The 19,127-nt window shown below is 49.2% G+C and overlaps 1 protein-coding gene across 1 annotated transcript in view; it reads right to left on the reverse strand.

The window, feature by feature from the left end:
- LOC135570252 (maternal embryonic leucine zipper kinase-like) overlaps positions 1 to 17,271 on the reverse strand; it is a 22,454-nt gene extending 5,183 nt beyond the window's left edge. Inside the window, exons 1-4 of the mRNA XM_065016366.1 lie at positions 16,776 to 17,271; positions 5,681 to 5,749; positions 5,509 to 5,607; positions 2,004 to 2,090 (exon numbers count right to left, since the gene is read on the reverse strand). Coding sequence (XP_064872438.1) covers positions 2,004 to 2,090; positions 5,509 to 5,607; positions 5,681 to 5,749; positions 16,776 to 16,970 — 450 coding nt within the window. The 5' untranslated portion in view covers positions 16,971 to 17,271. The remainder of the gene's footprint in view (positions 1 to 2,003; positions 2,091 to 5,508; positions 5,608 to 5,680; positions 5,750 to 16,775) is intronic.
- Positions 17,272 to 19,127: the final 1,856 nt, after the last annotated feature.

Genomic DNA, 19,127 nt, shown 5'->3' on the forward strand with positions numbered 1-19,127 from the left:
CTGTTATACTGCCATCTACTGGAGAAACCTGTCAATACCACACACACACTGTTATACTGCCATCTACTGGAGAAACCCGTCAATACCACACACACACACACACACACTGTTATACTGCCATCTACTGGAGAAACCCGTCAATACCACACACACACACACACACACACACACACACACACACACACACACACTGTTATACTGCCATCTACTGGAGAAACCCGTCAATACCACACTGTTATACTGCCATCTACTGGAGAAACCCGTCAATACCACACACACACTGTTATACTGCCATCTACTGGAGAAACCCGTCAATACCACACACACACACACACACACTGTTATACTGCCATCTACTGGAGAAACCCGTCAATACCACACACACACACACACACACTGTTATACTGCCATCTACTGGAGAAACCCGTCAATACCACACACACACACACACACACACACTGTTATACTGCCATCTACTGGAGAAACCCGTCAATACCACACACACACACACACACACACACACACTGTTATACTGCCATCTACTGGAGAAACCCGTCAATACCACACACACACACACACACACACACACACACACACTGTTATACTGCCATCTACTGGAGAAACCCGTCAATACCACACACACACACACACACACACACACTGTTATACTGCCATCTACTGGAGAAACCTGTCAATACCACACACACACTGTTATACTGCCATCTACTGGAGAAACCCGTCAATACCACACACACACTGTTATACTGCCATCTACTGGAGAAACCTGTCAATACCACACACACACTGTTATACTGCCATCTACTGGAGAAACCCGTCAATACCACACACACACACACACACTGTTATACTGCCATCTACTGGAGAAACCTGTCAATACCACACTGTTATACTGCCATCTACTGGAGAAACCCGTCAATACCACACTGTTATACTGCCATCTACTGGAGAAACCCGTCAATACCACACACACACAATGATATACACAGTGTCTCCACCTATATTCATTTAGCTTCTACATTGTGGGAAAAAAATATGTCATTTAAAAAAAATACATGAATCTATTCCCCCCGCCCTTACCCTTAGGACCCCCCCCTCTACTGAGGACCCCCGTACCCCTTACCTCTACCGAGGACCCCCCGTACCCCTTACCTCTACCGAGGACCCCCCGTACCCCTTACCTCTACCGAGGACCCCCCCAGTACCCCTTACCTCTACCGAGGACCCCCCGAACCCCTTACCTCTACTGAGGACTCCCCCGAACCCCTTACCTCTACTGAGGACTCCCCCCGTACCCCTTACCTCTACTGAGGACTCCCCCGTACCCCTTACCTCTACTGAGGACTCCCCCGTACCCCTTACCTCTACTGAGGACCCTACCCCCTCGACCCTTACCTCTACTGAGGACCCCCCGCGACCCTTACCTCTACTGAGGACCACCCCGTACCCCTTACCTCTACTGACGAACCCCCCGTACCCCTTACCTCTACTGAGGACCCCCCCGTACCCCTTACCTCTACTGAGGACCCCCCATACCCCTTACCTCTACTGAGGACCCCCCGTACCCCTTACCTCTACTGACGAACCCCCGTACCCCTTACCTCTACTGAGGACCCCCCCACTGACCCCTTACCTCTACTGAGGACCCCCCGTATCCCTTACCTCTACTGAGGACCCCCCATACCCCTTACCTCTACTGAGGACTCCCCCATACCCCTTACCTCTACTGAGGACCCTCCCCCGCGACCCTTACCTCTACCCCCCCCAGTACCCCTTACCTCTACTGAGGACCCCCCGTACCCCTTACCTCTACTGAGGACCCCCCCGTACCCCTTACCTCTACTGAGGACCCCCCCCGTACCCCTTACCTCTACTGAGGACCACCCCGTACCCCTTACCTCTACTGACAAACCCCCCGTACCCCTTACCTCTACTGACGACCCCCCGTTACCCCTTACCTCTACTGAGGACCCCCCACCCCTTACCTCATTGACCAGCTGTAGGGTGCTCTGTCTGGAGATCTTCAGGCTGACGGACATCTCAGTGATGCAGTCCTCATCTATATAACCCAACTAGAGGAGAGAGATGGGAGGGGGAGAGGAAGGGGGAGAGGGAGGAGAGAGAGAGAGGAGAGGGGGAGAGAGAGGAGAGGGGGAGAGAGAGGAGAGGGGGGAGAGAGAGAGGGAGAGAGGGAGGAGAGAGAGATGGGGGGAGAGAGATGGGGGGAGAGAGATGGGGGAGAGAGAGATGGGGGAGAGAGAGATGGGGGAGAGAGATGGGGGAGAGAGAGAGAGAGATGGGGAGAGAGAGAGATGGGGGGAGAGAGAGATGGGGGAGAGAGATGGGGGAGAGAGAGAGAGGGAGAGAGATGGGGGAGAGAGAGAGAGAGAGAGAGAGAGATGGGGGAGAGAGAGACAGAGAGGAGAGAGAGATGAGGGAGAGAGAGATGGGGGAGAGAGAGATGGGGGGGAGAGAGAGATGGGGGAGAGAGATGGGGGGAGAGAGAGAGAGAGAGATGGGGAGAGAGAGAGAGAGAGATGGGGGAGAGAGAGACAGAGAGGAGAGAGAGATGGGGAGGAGAGAGATGGGGGGGAGAGAGATGGGGGAGAGAGATGGGGGAGAGAGAGACAGAGAGGAGAGAGAGATGGGGAGAGAGAGAGATGGGGAGAGAGAGATGGGGAGAGAGAGGGGGGGGAGAGAGATGGGGGAGAGAGAGAGAGGGGGAGAGAGACAGAGGAGAGAGAGATGGGGGAGAGAGAGAGGGGAGAGAGAGACATAGAGGAGAGAGAGATGGGGAGAGAGAGAGGGGGAGAGAGAGACATAGAGGAGAGAGAGATGGGGAGAGAGAGAGGGAGAGAGAGAGAGAGAGGAGAGAGAGATGGGGAGAGAGAGAGAGAGAGAGAGAGAGACATAGAGGAGAGAGATGGGGGAGAGAGAGATGGGGGAGAGAGAGAGAGAGAGGAGAGAGAGACATAGAGGAGAGAGAGATGGGGAGAGAGAGATGGGGAGAGAGACAGAGAGGAGAGAGAGAGATGGGGGAGAGAGACAGAGAGGAGAGAGAGATGGGGGAGAGAGAGATGGGGAGAGAGAGAGGGGAGAGAGAGATGGGGGAGAGAGAGATGGGGGAGAGAGAGATGGGGAGAGGGAGATGGGGGAGAGAGAGATGGGGGAGAGAGAGATGGGGAGAGAGAGATGGGGAGAGAGAGATGGGGGAGAGGGAGATGGGGGAGAGGGAGATGGGGGAGAGAGAGATGGGGGAGAGGGAGATGGGGGAGAGAGAGATGGGGAGAGAGAGATGGGGGGAGAGAGAGGGAGGAGAGAGAGGAGAGAGGGGGAGAGAGAGGGGGAGAGGGAGGAGAGAAGATGGGGAGAGAGAGATGGGGGAGAGAGAGATGGGGGGAGAGAGATGGGGGAGAGAGATGGGGGGGGAGAGAGATGGGGGAGAGAGAGAGGAGAGAGGGAGGAGAGAGAGGAGAGAGGGGGAGAGAGAGGGGGAGAGGGAGGAGAGAGGGGGAGGAGGGAGGAGAGAGGGGGGGAGGGAGGAGAGAGGGGGAGGAGGGAGGAGAGAGGGGGGAGAGATACACAGATTAATGTAGGAACTGTGTCTGTCTGTGCAGAGTGATTAAATTAAATATTGGTTATTTTACTTTTTTAATTTTTTAAAAGTAAAATAAAAAATAAAAAATGCAAATCATTTTTTGGGGGGTTCAATTATTTGAAGTCTATTTTATTCCGTTTTTTTCTGAGCTCAATGTGTAGTTTCTCTAGAGATAAATCAGATCCAGCCTGAACTGTGTGATGTAGTAGGGAGTTGTAGTTTCTCTAGAGATAAATCAGATCCAGACTGAACTGTGTGATGTAGTAGGGAGTTGTAGTTTCTCTAGAGATAAATCAGACCCAGTCTGAACTGTGTGATGTAGTAGGGAGTTGTAGTTTCCAACGGACCAATAGTCTACATAGTGTATAGTGCAGAAAACGTGGTAATTAACTACAATGACCATAATCCATTGCGCGCCTCCTTGTACCGGTCCGCGGCAGACACGGAGAGTAGAACGTCACGATCAAGAGATCCACATCTAGGAGACAACTAGAGGTGTCGACCCTCCACATCTAGGAGACAACTAGAGGCGTCGACCCTCCACATCTAGAGGCGTCGACCCTCCACATCTAGAGGCGTCGACCCTCCACATCTAGAGGCGTCGACCCTCCACATCTAGAGGCGTCGACCCTCCACATCTAGAGGCGTCGACCCTCCACATCTAGAGGCGTCGACCCTCCACATCTAGAGGCGTCGACCCTCCACATCTAGAGGCGTCGACCCTCCACATCTAGAGGCGTCGACCCTCCACATCTAGAGCGTCGACCCTCCACATCTAGAGGCGTCGACCCTCCACATCTAGGCGTCGACCCTCCACATCTAGAGGCGTCGACCCTCCACATCTAGAGGCGTCGACCCTCCACATCTAGAGGCGTCGACCCTCCACATCTAGAGGCGTCGACCCTCCACATCTAGAGAAAACCCTCCACATCTAGAGGCGTCGACCCTCCACATCTAGAGACGTCGACCCTCCACATCTAGAGACGTCGACCCTCCACATCTAGAGACAACTAGAGGTGTCGACCCTCCACATCTAGAGACAACTAGAGGTGTCGACCCTCCACATCTAGAGACAACTAGAGGTGTCGACCCTCCACATCTAGAGACAACTAGAGGTGTCGACCCTCCACATCTAGAGACAACTAGGTGTCGACCCTCCACATCTAGAGACAACTAGGTGTCGACCCTCCACATCTAGAGACAACTAGAGGTGTCGACCCTCCACATCTAGAGACAACTAGGTGTCGACCCTCCACATCTAGAGACAACTAGGTGTCGACCCTCCACATCTAGAGACAACTAGAGGTGTCGACCCTCCACATCTAGAGACAACTAGAGGTGTCGACCCTCCACATCTAGAGACAACTAGAGGTGTCGACCTTAACGAGATGGCAACCAGCACAGGTGTAACACATCCTGACTAACGAGTTGACACCAAATCGGTTCGCTCTACGTGCTAACGAGCCCTACGTGCTAACGAGCTCTACGTGCTAACGAGCTCTACGTGCTAACGAGCTCTACGTGCTAAAGTCCAACCTCAAAACGTACAAGGAAAAACAAAAAACTGTAACAAGGTGCGTTTGGGGGTTCTTAGAGGCGCGTTTGGGGGTTCTTAGAGGCGCGTTTGGGGGTTCTTAGAGGCGCGTTTGGGGGTTCTTAGAGGCGCGTTCGGGGGTTCTTAGGTGTACGTGTGTGTGTTTAGGTGTGTGTGTAGGTGTGTTTAGGTGTTTGAGTGTGTGTAGGTGTGTGTGTGTGTGTGTGTGTGTAGGTGTGTGCGTGTGTAGGTGTGTGTGTGTAGGTGTGTGTGTGTAGGTGTGTGTGTGTAGGTGTGTGTGTGTGTGTAGGTGTGTGTGTGTGTGTGTGTAGGTAGGTGTGTGCGTGTGTGTTCTTACAGGTTGCTTGCTGTGCCACTCTACAGGGGTGCCATAGCCAGACATCGTCCAGGGATGGTCTAGGAGTTGTCTGATGGTCACACGATGCTTAGGATCCACCTACACACACACAATAAACAACTCCTACTATACAGTAGTGTGTGTGTGTGTGTGTGTGTGTGTGTGTGTGTACCTGCATCATCTGGTTGAGTAGCAGGATGCTCCCAGGAGACAGCCAATGAGGGTTGTTGTAACTACCTCTCTAGAACAGTGAAACACATAGGTTAGTTTACACCAGAGGCTTTGAATCTGGCTTTTATACGATCCCAAATAGAAAGAACCAACTGTCACGGTTGAACCCTTTCCTCCAGAGAAAACCAACTGTCACGGTTGAACCCTTTCCTCCAGAGAAAACCAACTGTCACATTTCCTCCAGAGAAAACCAACTGTCACGGTTGAACCCTTTCCTCCAGAGAAAACCAACTGTCACATTTCCTCCAGAGAAAACCAACTGTCACGGTTGAACCCTTTCCTCCAGAGAAAACCAACGGTCACATTTCCTCCAGAGAAAACCAACTGTCACGGTCGAACCCTTTCCTCCAGAGAAAACCAACTGTCACGGTCGAACCCTTTCCTCCAGAGAAAACCAACTGTCACGGTTGAACCCTTTCCTCCAGAGAAAACCAACTGTCACGGTCGAACCCTTTCCTCCAGAGAAAACCAACTGTCACGGTTGAACCCTTTCCTCCAGAGAAAACCAACTGTCACATTTCCTCCAGAGAAAACCAACTGTCACGGTTGAACCCTTTCCTCCAGAGAAAACCAACTGTCACATTTCCTCCAGAGAAAACCAACTGTCACATTTCCTCCAGAGAAAACCAACTGTCACGGTTGAACCCTTTCCTCCAGAGAAAACCAACTGTCACGGTTGAACCCTTTCCTCCAGAGAAAACCAACTGTCACGGTTGAACCCTTTCCTCCAGAGAAAACCAACTGTCACGGTTGAACCCTTTCCTCCAGAGAAAACCAACTGTCACGGTTGAACCCTTTCACAGAGAAAACCAACTGTCACGGTTGAACCCTTTCACAGAGAAAACCAACTGTCACATTTCCTCCAGAGAAAACCAACTGTCACGGTTGAACCCTTTCCTCCAGAGAAAACCAACGGTCACATTTCCTCCAGAGAAAACCAACTGTCACATTTCCTCCAGAGAAAACCAACTGTCACGGTCGAACCCTTTCCTCCAGAGAAAACCAACTGTCACGGTCGAACCCTTTCCTCCAGAGAAAACCAACTGTCACGGTCGAACCCTTTCCTCCAGAGAAAACCAACTGTCACGGTCGAACCCTTTCCTCCAGAGAAAACCAACTGTCACGGTTGAACCCTTTCCTCCAGAGAAAACCAACTGTCACATTTCCTCCAGAGAAAACCAACTGTCACGGTTGAACCCTTTCCTCCAGAGAAAACCAACTGTCACATTTCCTCCAGAGAAAACCAACTGTCACATTTCCTCCAGAGAAAACCAACTGTCACGGTTGAACCCTTTCCTCCAGAGAAAACCAACTGTCACGGTTGAACCCTTTCCTCCAGAGAAAACCAACTGTCACGGTTGAACCCTTTCCTCCAGAGAAAACCAACTGTCACGGTTGAACCCTTTCCTCCAGAGAAAACCAACTGTCACGGTTGAACCCTTTCACAGAGAAAACCAACTGTCACGGTTGAACCCTTTCACAGAGAAAACCAACTGTCACGGTTGAACCCTTTCCTCCAGAGAAAACCAACTGTCACGGTTGAACCCTTTCCTCCAGAGAAAACCAACTGTCACGGTTGAACCCTTTCACAGAGAAAACCAACTGTCACGGTTGAACCCTTTCACAGAGAAAACCAACTGTCACGGTTGAACCCTTTCCTCCAGAGAAAACCAACTGTCACGGTTGAACCCTTTCCTCCAGAGAAAACCAACTGTCACGGTTGAACCCTTTTCTCCAGAGAAAACCAACTGTCACGGTTGAACCCTTTCCTCCAGAGAAAACCAACTGTCACGGTTGAACCCTTCCACAGAGAAAACCAACTGTCATGGTTGAACCCTTCCCTCCAGAGAAAACCAACTGTCACGGTTGAACCCTTTCCTCCAGAGAAAACCAACGGTAACATTTCCTCCAGAGAAAACCAACTGTCACGGTTGAACCCTTTCCTCCAGAGAAAACCAACTGTCACGGTTGAACCCTTTCCTCCAGAGAAAACCAACTGTCACGGTTGAACCCTTTCCTCCAGAGAAAACCAACTGTCACGGTTGAACCCTTTCCTCCAGAGAAAACCAACTGTCACGGTTGAACCCTTTCCTCCAGAGAAAACCAACTGTCACGGTCGAACCCTTTTCTCCAGAGAAAACCAACTGTCACGGTTGAACCCTTTTCTCCAGAGAAAACCAACTGTCACGGTTGAACCCTTTCCTCCAGAGAAAACCAACTGTCACGGTTGAACCCTTCCACAGAGAAAACCAACTGTCACGGTTGAACCCTTCCCTCCAGAGAAAACCAACTGTCACGGTTGAACCCTTTCCTCCAGAGAAAACCAACTGTCACGGTTGAACCCTTTCCTCCAGAGAAAACCAACTGTCACGGTTGAACCCTTCCACAGAGAAAACCAACTGTCACGGTTGAACCCTTTCCTCCAGAGAAAACCAACTGTCACGGTTGAACCCTTTCACAGAGAAAACCAACTGTCACGGTTGAACCCTTTCACAGAGAAAACCAACTGTCACATTTCCTCCAGAGAAAACCAACTGTCACGGTTGAACCCTTTCCTCCAGAGAAAACCAACGGTCACATTTCCTCCAGAGAAAACCAACTGTCACATTTCCTCCAGAGAAAACCAACTGTCACGGTCGAACCCTTTCCTCCAGAGAAAACCAACTGTCACGGTCGAACCCTTTCCTCCAGAGAAAACCAACTGTCACGGTCGAACCCTTTCCTCCAGAGAAAACCAACTGTCACGGTCGAACCCTTTCCTCCAGAGAAAACCAACTGTCACGGTTGAACCCTTTCCTCCAGAGAAAACCAACTGTCACATTTCCTCCAGAGAAAACCAACTGTCACGGTTGAACCCTTTCCTCCAGAGAAAACCAACTGTCACATTTCCTCCAGAGAAAACCAACTGTCACATTTCCTCCAGAGAAAACCAACTGTCACGGTTGAACCCTTTCCTCCAGAGAAACCAACTGTCACGGTTGAACCCTTTCCTCCAGAGAAAACCAACTGTCACGGTTGAACCCTTTCCTCCAGAGAAAACCAACTGTCACGGTTGAACCCTTTCCTCCAGAGAAAACCAACTGTCACGGTTGAACCCTTTCACAGAGAAAACCAACTGTCACGGTTGAACCCTTTCACAGAGAAAACCAACTGTCACGGTTGAACCCTTTCCTCCAGAGAAAACCAACTGTCACGGTTGAACCCTTTCACAGAGAAAACCAACTGTCACGGTTGAACCCTTTCACAGAGAAAACCAACTGTCACGGTTGAACCCTTTCCTCCAGAGAAAACCAACTGTCACGGTTGAACCCTTTCCTCCAGAGAAAACCAACTGTCACGGTCGAACCCTTTTCTCCAGAGAAAACCAACTGTCACGGTTGAACCCTTTTCTCCAGAGAAAACCAACTGTCACGGTTGAACCCTTTCCTCCAGAGAAAACCAACTGTCACGGTTGAACCCTTCCACAGAGAAAACCAACTGTCATGGTTGAACCCTTCCCTCCAGAGAAAACCAACTGTCACGGTTGAACCCTTTCCTCCAGAGAAAACCAACGGTAACATTTCCTCCAGAGAAAACCAACTGTCACGGTTGAACCCTTTCCTCCAGAGAAAACCAACTGTCACGGTTGAACCCTTTCCTCCAGAGAAAACCAACTGTCACGGTTGAACCCTTTCCTCCAGAGAAAACCAACTGTCACGGTTGAACCCTTTCCTCCAGAGAAAACCAACTGTCACGGTTGAACCCTTTCCTCCAGAGAAAACCAACTGTCACGGTTGAACCCTTTCCTCCAGAGAAACCAACTGTCACGGTTGAACCCTTTCCTCCAGAGAAAACCAACTGTCACGGTTGAACCCTTTCCTCCAGAGAAAACCAACTGTCACGGTTGAACCCTTTCCTCCAGAGAAAACCAACTGTCACGGTTGAACCCTTTCCTCCAGAGAAAACCAACTGTCACATTTCCTCCAGAGAAAACCAACTGTCACGGTTGAACCCTTTCCTCCAGAGAAACCAACTGTCACATTTCCTCCAGAGAAAACCAACTGTCACATTTCCTCCAGAGAAAACCAACTGTCACGGTTGAACCCTTTCCTCCAGAGAAAACCAACTGTCACGGTTGAACCCTTTCCTCCAGAGAAAACCAACTGTCACGGTTGAACCCTTTCCTCCAGAGAAAACCAACTGTCACGGTTGAACCCTTTCCTCCAGAGAAACCAACTGTCACGGTTGAACCCTTTCCTCCAGAGAAAACCAACTGTCACGGTTGAACCCTTTCCTCCAGAGAAAACCAACTGTCACGGTTGAACCCTTTCCTCCAGAGAAAACCAACTGTCACGGTTGAACCCTTTCCTCCAGAGAAAACCAACTGTCACGGTTGAACCCTTTCCTCAGAGAAAACCAACTGTCACGGTTGAACCCTTTCACAGAGAAAACCAACTGTCACGGTTGAACCCTTTCCTCCAGAGAAAACCAACTGTCACGGTTGAACCCTTTCCTCCAGAGAAAACCAACTGTCACGGTCGAACCCTTTTCTCCAGAGAAAACCAACTGTCACGGTTGAACCCTTTTCTCCAGAGAAAACCAACTGTCACGGTTGAACCCTTTCCTCCAGAGAAAACCAACTGTCACGGTTGAACCCTTTCCTCCAGAGAAAACCAACTGTCACGGTTGAACCCTTCCACAGAGAAAACCAACTGTCACGGTTGAACCCTTTCCTCCAGAGAAAACCAACGGTAACATTTCCTCCAGAGAAAACCAACTGTCACGGTTGAACCCTTTCCTCCAGAGAAAACCAACTGTCACGGTTGAACCCTTTCCTCCAGAGAAAACCAACTGTCACGGTTGAACCCTTTCCTCCAGAGAAAACCAACTGTCACGGTTGAACCCTTTTCTCCAGAGAAAACCAACTGTCACGGTTGAACCCTTTCCTCCAGAGAAACCAACTGTCACGGTTGAACCCTTTCCTCAGAGAAAACCAACTGTCACGGTTGAACCCTTCCTCCAGAGAAAACCAACTGTCACGGTTGAACCCTTTCCTCCAGAGAAAACCAACTGTCACGGTTGAACCCTTTCCTCCAGAGAAAACCAACTGTCACGGTTGAACCCTTCCACAGAGAAAACCAACTGTCACGGTTGAACCCTTTCAGAGAAACCAACTGTCACGGTTGAACCCTTTCCTCCAGAGAAAACCAACTGTCACGGTTGAACCCTTTCCACAGAGAAACCAACTGTCATGGTTGAACCCTTTCCTCCAGAGAAACCAACTGTCACGGTTGAACCCTTTCCTCCAGAGAAACCAACTGTCACGGTTGAACCCTTTCCTCCAGAGAAACCAACTGTCACGGTTGAACCCTTTCCTCCAGAGAAAACCAACTGTCACGGTTGAACCCTTCCTCCAGAGAAAACCAACTGTCACGGTTGAACCCTTTCCTCCAGAGAAAACCAACTGTCACGGTTGAACCCTTTCCTCCAGAGAAAACCAACTGTCACGGTTGAACCCTTCCACAGAGAAAACCAACTGTCATGGTTGAACCCTTTCCTCCAGAGAAAACCAACTGTCACGGTTGAACCCTTTCCTCCAGAGAAAACCAACTGTCACGGTTGAACCCTTTCCTCCAGAGAAAACCAACTGTCACGGTTGAACCCTTTCCTCCAGAGAAAACCAACTGTCACGGTTGAACCCTTTCCTCCAGAGAAACCAACTGTCACTTTCCTCCAGAGAAAACCAACTGTCACGGTTGAACCCTTTCCTCCAGAGAAAACCAACTGTCACGGTTGAACCCTTTCCTCCAGAGAAAACCAACTGTCACGGTTGAACCCTTCCACAGAGAAAACCAACTGTCATGGTTGAACCCTTTCCTCCAGAGAAAACCAACTGTCGCGGTTGAACCCTTTCCTCCAGAGAAAACCAACTGTCACGGTCGAACCCTTTCCTCCAGAGAAAACCAACTGTCACGGTTGAACCCTTTCCTCCAGAGAAAACCAACTGTCACATTTCCTCCAGAGAAAACCAACTGTCACGGTTGAACCCTTTCCTCCAGAGAAAACCAACTGTCACATTTCCTCCAGAGAAAACCAACTGTCACATTTCCTCCAGAGAAAACCAACTGTCACGGTTGAACCCTTTCCTCCAGAGAAAACCAACTGTCACGGTTGAACCCTTTCCTCCAGAGAAAACCAACTGTCACGGTTGAACCCTTTCCTCCAGAGAAAACCAACTGTCACGGTTGAACCCTTTCCTCCAGAGAAAACCAACTGTCACGGTTGAACCCTTTCACAGAGAAAACCAACTGTCACGGTTGAACCCTTTCACAGAGAAAACCAACTGTCACGGTTGAACCCTTTCCTCCAGAGAAAACCAACTGTCACGGTTGAACCCTTTCCTCCAGAGAAAACCAACTGTCACGGTCGAACCCTTTTCTCCAGAGAAAACCAACTGTCAGAAAACGGTTGAACCCTTTCTCCAGAGAAAACCAACTGTCACGGTTGAACCCTTTCTCCAGAGAAAACCAACTGTCACGGTTGAACCCTTCCACAGAGAAAACCAACTGTCATGGTTGAACCCTTCCCTCCAGAGAAAACCAACTGTCACGGTTGAACCCTTTCCTCCAGAGAAAACCAACGGTAACATTTCCTCCAGAGAAAACCAACTGTCACGGTTGAACCATTTCCTCCAGAGAAAACCAACTGTCACGGTTGAACCCTTCCACAGAGAAAACCAACTGTCACGGTTGAACCCTTCCCTCCAGAGAAAACCAACTGTCACGGTTGAACCCTTTCCTCCAGAGAAAACCAACGGTAACATTTCCTCCAGAGAAAACCAACTGTCACGGTTGAACCCTTTCCTCCAGAGAAAACCAACTGTCACGGTTGAACCCTTTCCTCCAGAGAAAACCAACTGTCACGGTTGAACCCTTTCCTCCAGAGAAAACCAACTGTCACGGTTGAACCCTTTCCTCCAGAGAAAACCAACTGTCACGGTTGAACCCTTTCCTCCAGAGAAAACCAACTGTCACGGTTGAACCCTTTCCTCAGAGAAAACCAACTGTCACGGTTGAACCCTTTCACAGAGAAACCAACTGTCACATTTCCTCCAGAGAAAACCAACTGTCACGGTTGAACCCTTTCCTCCAGAGAAAACCAACTGTCACAACCCTTTCCTCCAGAGAAACCAACTGTCACGGTTGAAAAACCAACTTTCACTCCAGAGAAAACCAACTGTCACGGTTGAACCCTTTCTCCAGAGAAAACCAACTGTCACGGTTGAACCCTTTCCTCCAGAGAAACCAACTGTCACGGTTGAACCCTTTCCTCCAGAGAAACCAACTGTCACGGTTGAACCCTTTCCTCCAGAGAAAACCAACTGTCACGGTTGAACCCTTTCCTCCAGAGAAACCAACTGTCACATTTCCTCCAGAGAAAACCAACTGTCACGGTTGAACCCTTTCCTCCAGAGAAAACCAACTGTCACATTTCCTCCAGAGAAAACCAACTGTCACATTTCCTCCAGAGAAAACCAACTGTCACGGTTGAACCCTTTCCTCCAGAGAAAACCAACTGTCACGGTTGAACCCTTTCCTCCAGAGAAAACCAACTGTCACGGTTGAACCCTTTCCTCAGAGAAAACCAACTGTCACGGTTGAACCCTTTCCTCCAGAGAAAACCAACTGTCACGGTTGAACCCTTTCCTCAGAGAAAACCAACTGTCACGGTTGAACCCTTTCCTCCAGAGAAACCAACTGTCACGGTTGAACCCTTTCCTCCAGAGAAAACCAACTGTCACGGTTGAACCCTTTCCTCCAGAGAAAACCAACTGTCACGGTCGAACCCTTTTCTCCAGAGAAAACCAACTGTCACGGTTGAACCCTTTTCTCCAGAGAAAACCAACTGTCAAACCCTTTCCTCCAGAGAAACCAACTGTCACGGTTGAACCCTTTCCTCCAGAGAAAACCAACTGTCATGGTTGAACCCTTTCCTCCAGAGAAACCAACTGTCACGGTTGAACCCTTTCCTCCAGAGAAACCAACTGTCACGGTTGAACATTTCCTCCAGAGAAACCAACTGTCACGGTTGAACCATTTCCTCCAGAGAAAACCAACTGTCACGGTTGAACCCTTCCTCACAGAGAAAACCAACTGTCATGGTTGAACCCTTTCCTCCAGAGAAAACCAACTGTCACGGTTGAACCCTTTCCTCCAGAGAAAACCAACTTTTCCTCCAGAGAAAACCAACTGTCACGGTTGAACCCTTTCCTCCAGAGAAAACCAACTGTCACGGTTGAACCCTTTCCTCCAGAGAAAACCAACTGTCACGGTTGAACCCTTTCCTCCAGAGAAAACCAACTGTCACGGTTGAACCCTTTCCTCCAGAGAAACCAACTGTCACGGTTGAACCCTTTCCTCCAGAGAAAACCAACTGTCACGGTTGAACCCTTTCTCCAGAGAAAACCAACTGTCACGGTTGAACCCTTTCCTCCAGAGAAAACCAACTGTCACGGTTGAACCCTTTCCTCCAGAGAAAACCAACTGTCACGGTTGAACCCTTTCCTCCAGAGAAAACCAACTGTCACGGTTGAACCCTTCCACAGAGAAAACCAACTGTCATGGTTGAACCCTTTCCTCCAGAGAAAACCAACTGTCACGGTTGAACCCTTTCCTCCAGAGAAAACCAACTGTCACGGTTGAACCCTTTCCTCCAGAGAAAACCAACTGTCACGGTTGAACCCTTTCCTCCAGAGAAACCAACTGTCACGCGTTGAACCCTTCCACAGAGAAAACCAACTGTCATGGTTGAACCCTTTCCTCCAGAGAAAACCAACTGTCGCGGTTGAACCCTTTCCTCCAGAGAAAACCAACTGTCACGGTTGAACCCTTTCCTCCAGAGAAAACAAACTGTCACGGTTGAACCCTTTCCTCCAGAGAAAACCAACTGTCACGGTTGAACCCTTCCACAGAGAAAACCAACTGTCATGGTTGAACCCTTTCCTCCAGAGAAAACCAACTGTCACGGTTGAACCCTTTCCTCCAGAGAAAACCAACTGTCACGGTTGAACCCTTCCACAGAGAAAACCAACTGTCATGGTTGAACCCTTTCCTCCAGAGAAAACCAACTGTCACGGTTGAACCCTTTCCTCCAGAAAACCAACTTTTGAACCCTCCAGAGAAAACCAACTGTCACAACCCTTTCCTCCAGAGAAACCAACTGTCACGGTTGAACCCTTTCCTCCAGAGAAAACCAACTGTCACGGTTGAACCCTTTCCTCCAGAGAAAACCAACTGTCACGGTTGAACCCTTCCACAGAGAAAACCAACTGTCATGGTTGAACCCTTTCCTCCAGAGAAAACCAACTGTCACGGTTGAACCCTTTCCTCCAGAGAAAACCAACTGTCACGGTTGAACCCTTCCACAGAGAAAACCAACTGTCATGGTTGAACCCTTTCCTCCAGAGAAAACCAACTGTCGCGGTTGAACCCTTTCCTCCAGAGAAACCAACTGTCACGGTTGAACCCTTCCTCCAGAGAAACCAACTGTCACGGTTGAACCCTTTCCAGAGAAAACCAACTGTCACGGTTGAACCCTTTCCTCCAGAGAAAACCAACTGTCACGGTTGAACCCTTTCCTCCAGAGAAAACCAACTGTCACGGTTGAACCCTTCCACAGAGAAACCAACTGTCATGGTTGAACCCTTTCCTCAGAGAAAACCAACTGTCACAGAAAACCAACTGTCACGGTTGAACCCTTTCCTCCAGAGAAACCAACTGTCACGGTTTTCCTCCAGAGAAAACCAACGGTCACATTCCTCCAGAGAAAACCAACTGTCACGGTTGAACCCTTTCCTCCAGAGAAAACCAACTGTCACGGTCAACCCTTTCCTCCAGAGAAACCAACTGTCGCGGTTGAACCCTTTCCTCCAGAGAAAACCAACTGTCACGGTTGAACCCTTTCCTCCAGAGAAAACCAACTGTCACGGTTGAACCCTTTCCTCCAGAGAAAACCAACTGTCACGGTTGAACCCTTTCCTCCAGAGAAAACCAACTGTCACGGTTGAACCCTTTCCTCCAGAGAAAACCAACTGTCACGGTTGAACCCTTTCCTCCAGAGAAAACCAACTGTCACGGTTGAACCCTTTCCTCCAGAGAAAACCAACTGTCACGGTTGAACAGTTCTGAACTATATTAGTGGCACTAAATGGTTTTCCCTTCTACCGTGTCAGAAATAGCTGTCCGTCCTAAAACTACTAGCTGGCTGAACCATTTGTTAAACAACCATGTTGTGTCACGTTACCTTGGATATCTAGCTAACAACCATGTTCTGTCACGTTACCTTGGATACCTAGCTAACAACCATGTTCTGTCACGTTACCTTGGATACCTGGCTAACAACCATGTTCTGTCACGTTACCTTGGATACCTAGCTAACAACCATGTTCTGTCACGTTACGTTGGATACCTGGCTAACAACCATGTTCAGTCACGTTACCTTGGATACCTGGCTAACAACCATGTTCTGTCACGTTACCTTGATACCTAGCTAACAACCATGTTCTGTCACGTTACCTTGGATACCTAGCTAACAACCATGTTCTGTCACGTTACGTTGGATACCTGGCTAACAACCATGTTCAGTCACGTTACCTTGGATACCTGGCTAACAACCATGTTCTGTCACGTTACCTTGGATACCTAGCTAACAACCATGTTCTGTCACGTTACCTTGGATACCTAGCTAACAACCATGTTCTGTCACGTTACCTTGGATACCTGGCTAACAACCATGTTCTGTCACGTTACCTTGGATACCTAGCTAACAACCATGTTCTGTCACGTTACCTTGGATACCTAGCTAACAACCATGTTCTGTCACGTTACGTTGGATACCTGGCTAACAACCATGTTCAGTCACGTTACCTTGGATACCTGGCTAACAACCATGTTCTGTCACGTTACCTTGGATACCTAGCTAACAACCATGTTCTGTCACGTTACCTTGGATACCTGGCTAACCACCCTGTAACTTGACCAATACAGACAGTAACTTACGGTGATTTTCCTGTAGAGGACCATACAGTTGTCGTCATCAAACGGCAGATATCCACAGAGCAGAGCAAACAGCAGCACTCCCATACTCCACACATCAGCCTGGTAACAACATACACACACACACACACACACACACACACACACACACACACACATTATATATCCACAGAGCAGAGCAAACAGCAGCACTCCCATACTCCACACATCAGCCTGGTAACACAACACACACACACACACATTATATATCCACACATCAGCACCCCCATACTCCACACATCAGCCTGGTAACACAACACACACACACACACACACACACATTAGATATCCACAGAGCAGAGCAAACAGCAGCACTCCCATACTCCACACATCAGCCTGGTAACACAACACACAAGCATCCCGGAGTCTCCTCTTCACTGTTGACGTTGAGACTGGACAGAGGAACTCTGCCTAGAAGACCAGCATCCCGGAGTCTCCTCTTCACTGTTGACGTTGAGACTGGACAGAGGAACTCTGCCTAGAAGACCAGCATCCTGGAGTCTCCTCTTCACTGTTGAGACTGGACAGAGGAACTCTGCCTAGAAGGCCAGCATCCCAGAGTCGCCTCTTCACTGTTGACGTTGAGACTGGACAGAGGAACTCTGCCTAGAAGGCCAGCATCCCGGAGTCTCCTCTTCACTGTTGACGTTGAGACTGGACAGAGGAACTCTGCCTAGAAGGCCAGCATCCCGGAGTCTCCTCTTCACTGTTGACGTTGAGACTGGACAGAGGAACTCTGCCTAGAAGGCCAGCATCCCGGAGTCTCCTCTTCACTGTTGACGTTGAGACTGGACAGAGGAACTCTGCCTAGAAGGCCAGCATCCCGGAGTCTCCTCTTCACTGTTGACGTTGAGACTGGACAGAGGAACTCTGCCTAGAAGGCCAGCATCCCGGAGTCTCCTCTTCACTGTTGACGTTGAGACTGGACAGAGGAACTCTGCCTAGAAGGCCAGCATCCCGGAGTCTCCTCTTCACTGTTGACGTTGAGACTGGACAGAGGAACTCTGCCTAGAAGGCCAGCATCCCGGAGTCTCCTCTTCACTGTTGACGTTGAGACTGGACAGAGGAACTCTGCCTAGAAGGCCAGCATCCTGGAGTCTCCTCTTCACCGTTGACGTTGAGACTGGACAGAGGAACTCTGCCTTAGAAGGCCAGCATCCCAGAGTCGCCTCTTCACTGTTGACGTTGAGACTGGTGTTTTGTGGGTACTATTTAATGAAGCTGCCTGTTGTGGACTTGTGAGGCGTCTGTTTCTCAAACTAGACACTCTAATGTACTTGTCCTCTTGCTCAGATGTGCACCGGGGCCTCCAACTCCTCTTTCTCTTCTGGTTAGAGCCAGTTTGCACACAGCGTTGTACGAGATCTTCAGTTTCTTGGCAGTTCCTCACGTGGAATAGCCTTCATTTCTCAGAACAAGAATAGACTGACGAGTTTCAGAAAGAAAGGCCCAAAGTATTTGCAGCCACTCGACATCAGTGTAAATCGTGCATTTAAGGTGGCGCTCCCATGTTCAGTGGGAGGCTTGGATGACAAGTGGGGAGAAATCCTTCGCTAAAACGAAGAGCAACTTATGGTCAAGTCTGCCAGTGGGTCCTGACAGCGTGGAGCATTGTCAAAAAATCCACTATCATCCAGGGGTTTGGAAAAGGCTGGACTGCTACGTGTTGAAGGGGCAGCAATGGTATTTGCCTCCGGATGACGAGAGCGACAATGAAAACGATCCAACATCGGATGAAGCAAATCAAATCAAATGTTATTTGTCACATACACATGGTTAGCAGATGTTAATGCGAGTGTAGCGAAATGCTTGTGCTTCTAGTTCCGACAATGCAGTGATAACCAACAAGTAATCTAACTAACAATTCCAAAACTACTACCTCATAGACACAAGTGTAAGGGGATAAAGAATATGTACATATGAATGAGTGATGGTACAGGGCAGCATAGGCAAGATACAGTAGATGGTATCGAGTACAGTATATACATATGAGATGAGTATGTAGACAAAGTGGCATAGTTAAAGTGGCTAGTGATACATGTATTACATAAGAATGCAGTCGATGATATAGAGTACAGTATATACATATGCATATGAGATGAATAATGTAGGGTATGTAAACATTATATTAGGTAGTATTGTTTAAAGTGGCTAGTGACATAAGGATGCAGGAGATGATATAGAGTACAGTATATACGTATACATATGAGATGAATAATGTAGGGTAAGTAACATTATATAAGGTAGCATTGTTTAAAGTGGCTAGTGATATATTTTACATCATTTCCCATCAATTCCCATGATTAAAGTGGCTGG

Source organism: Oncorhynchus nerka, unplaced genomic scaffold (genome assembly GCF_034236695.1).
Source record: "Oncorhynchus nerka isolate Pitt River unplaced genomic scaffold, Oner_Uvic_2.0 unplaced_scaffold_1008, whole genome shotgun sequence".
In the NCBI taxonomy this organism is placed as follows: domain Eukaryota; kingdom Metazoa; phylum Chordata; class Actinopteri; order Salmoniformes; family Salmonidae; genus Oncorhynchus; species Oncorhynchus nerka.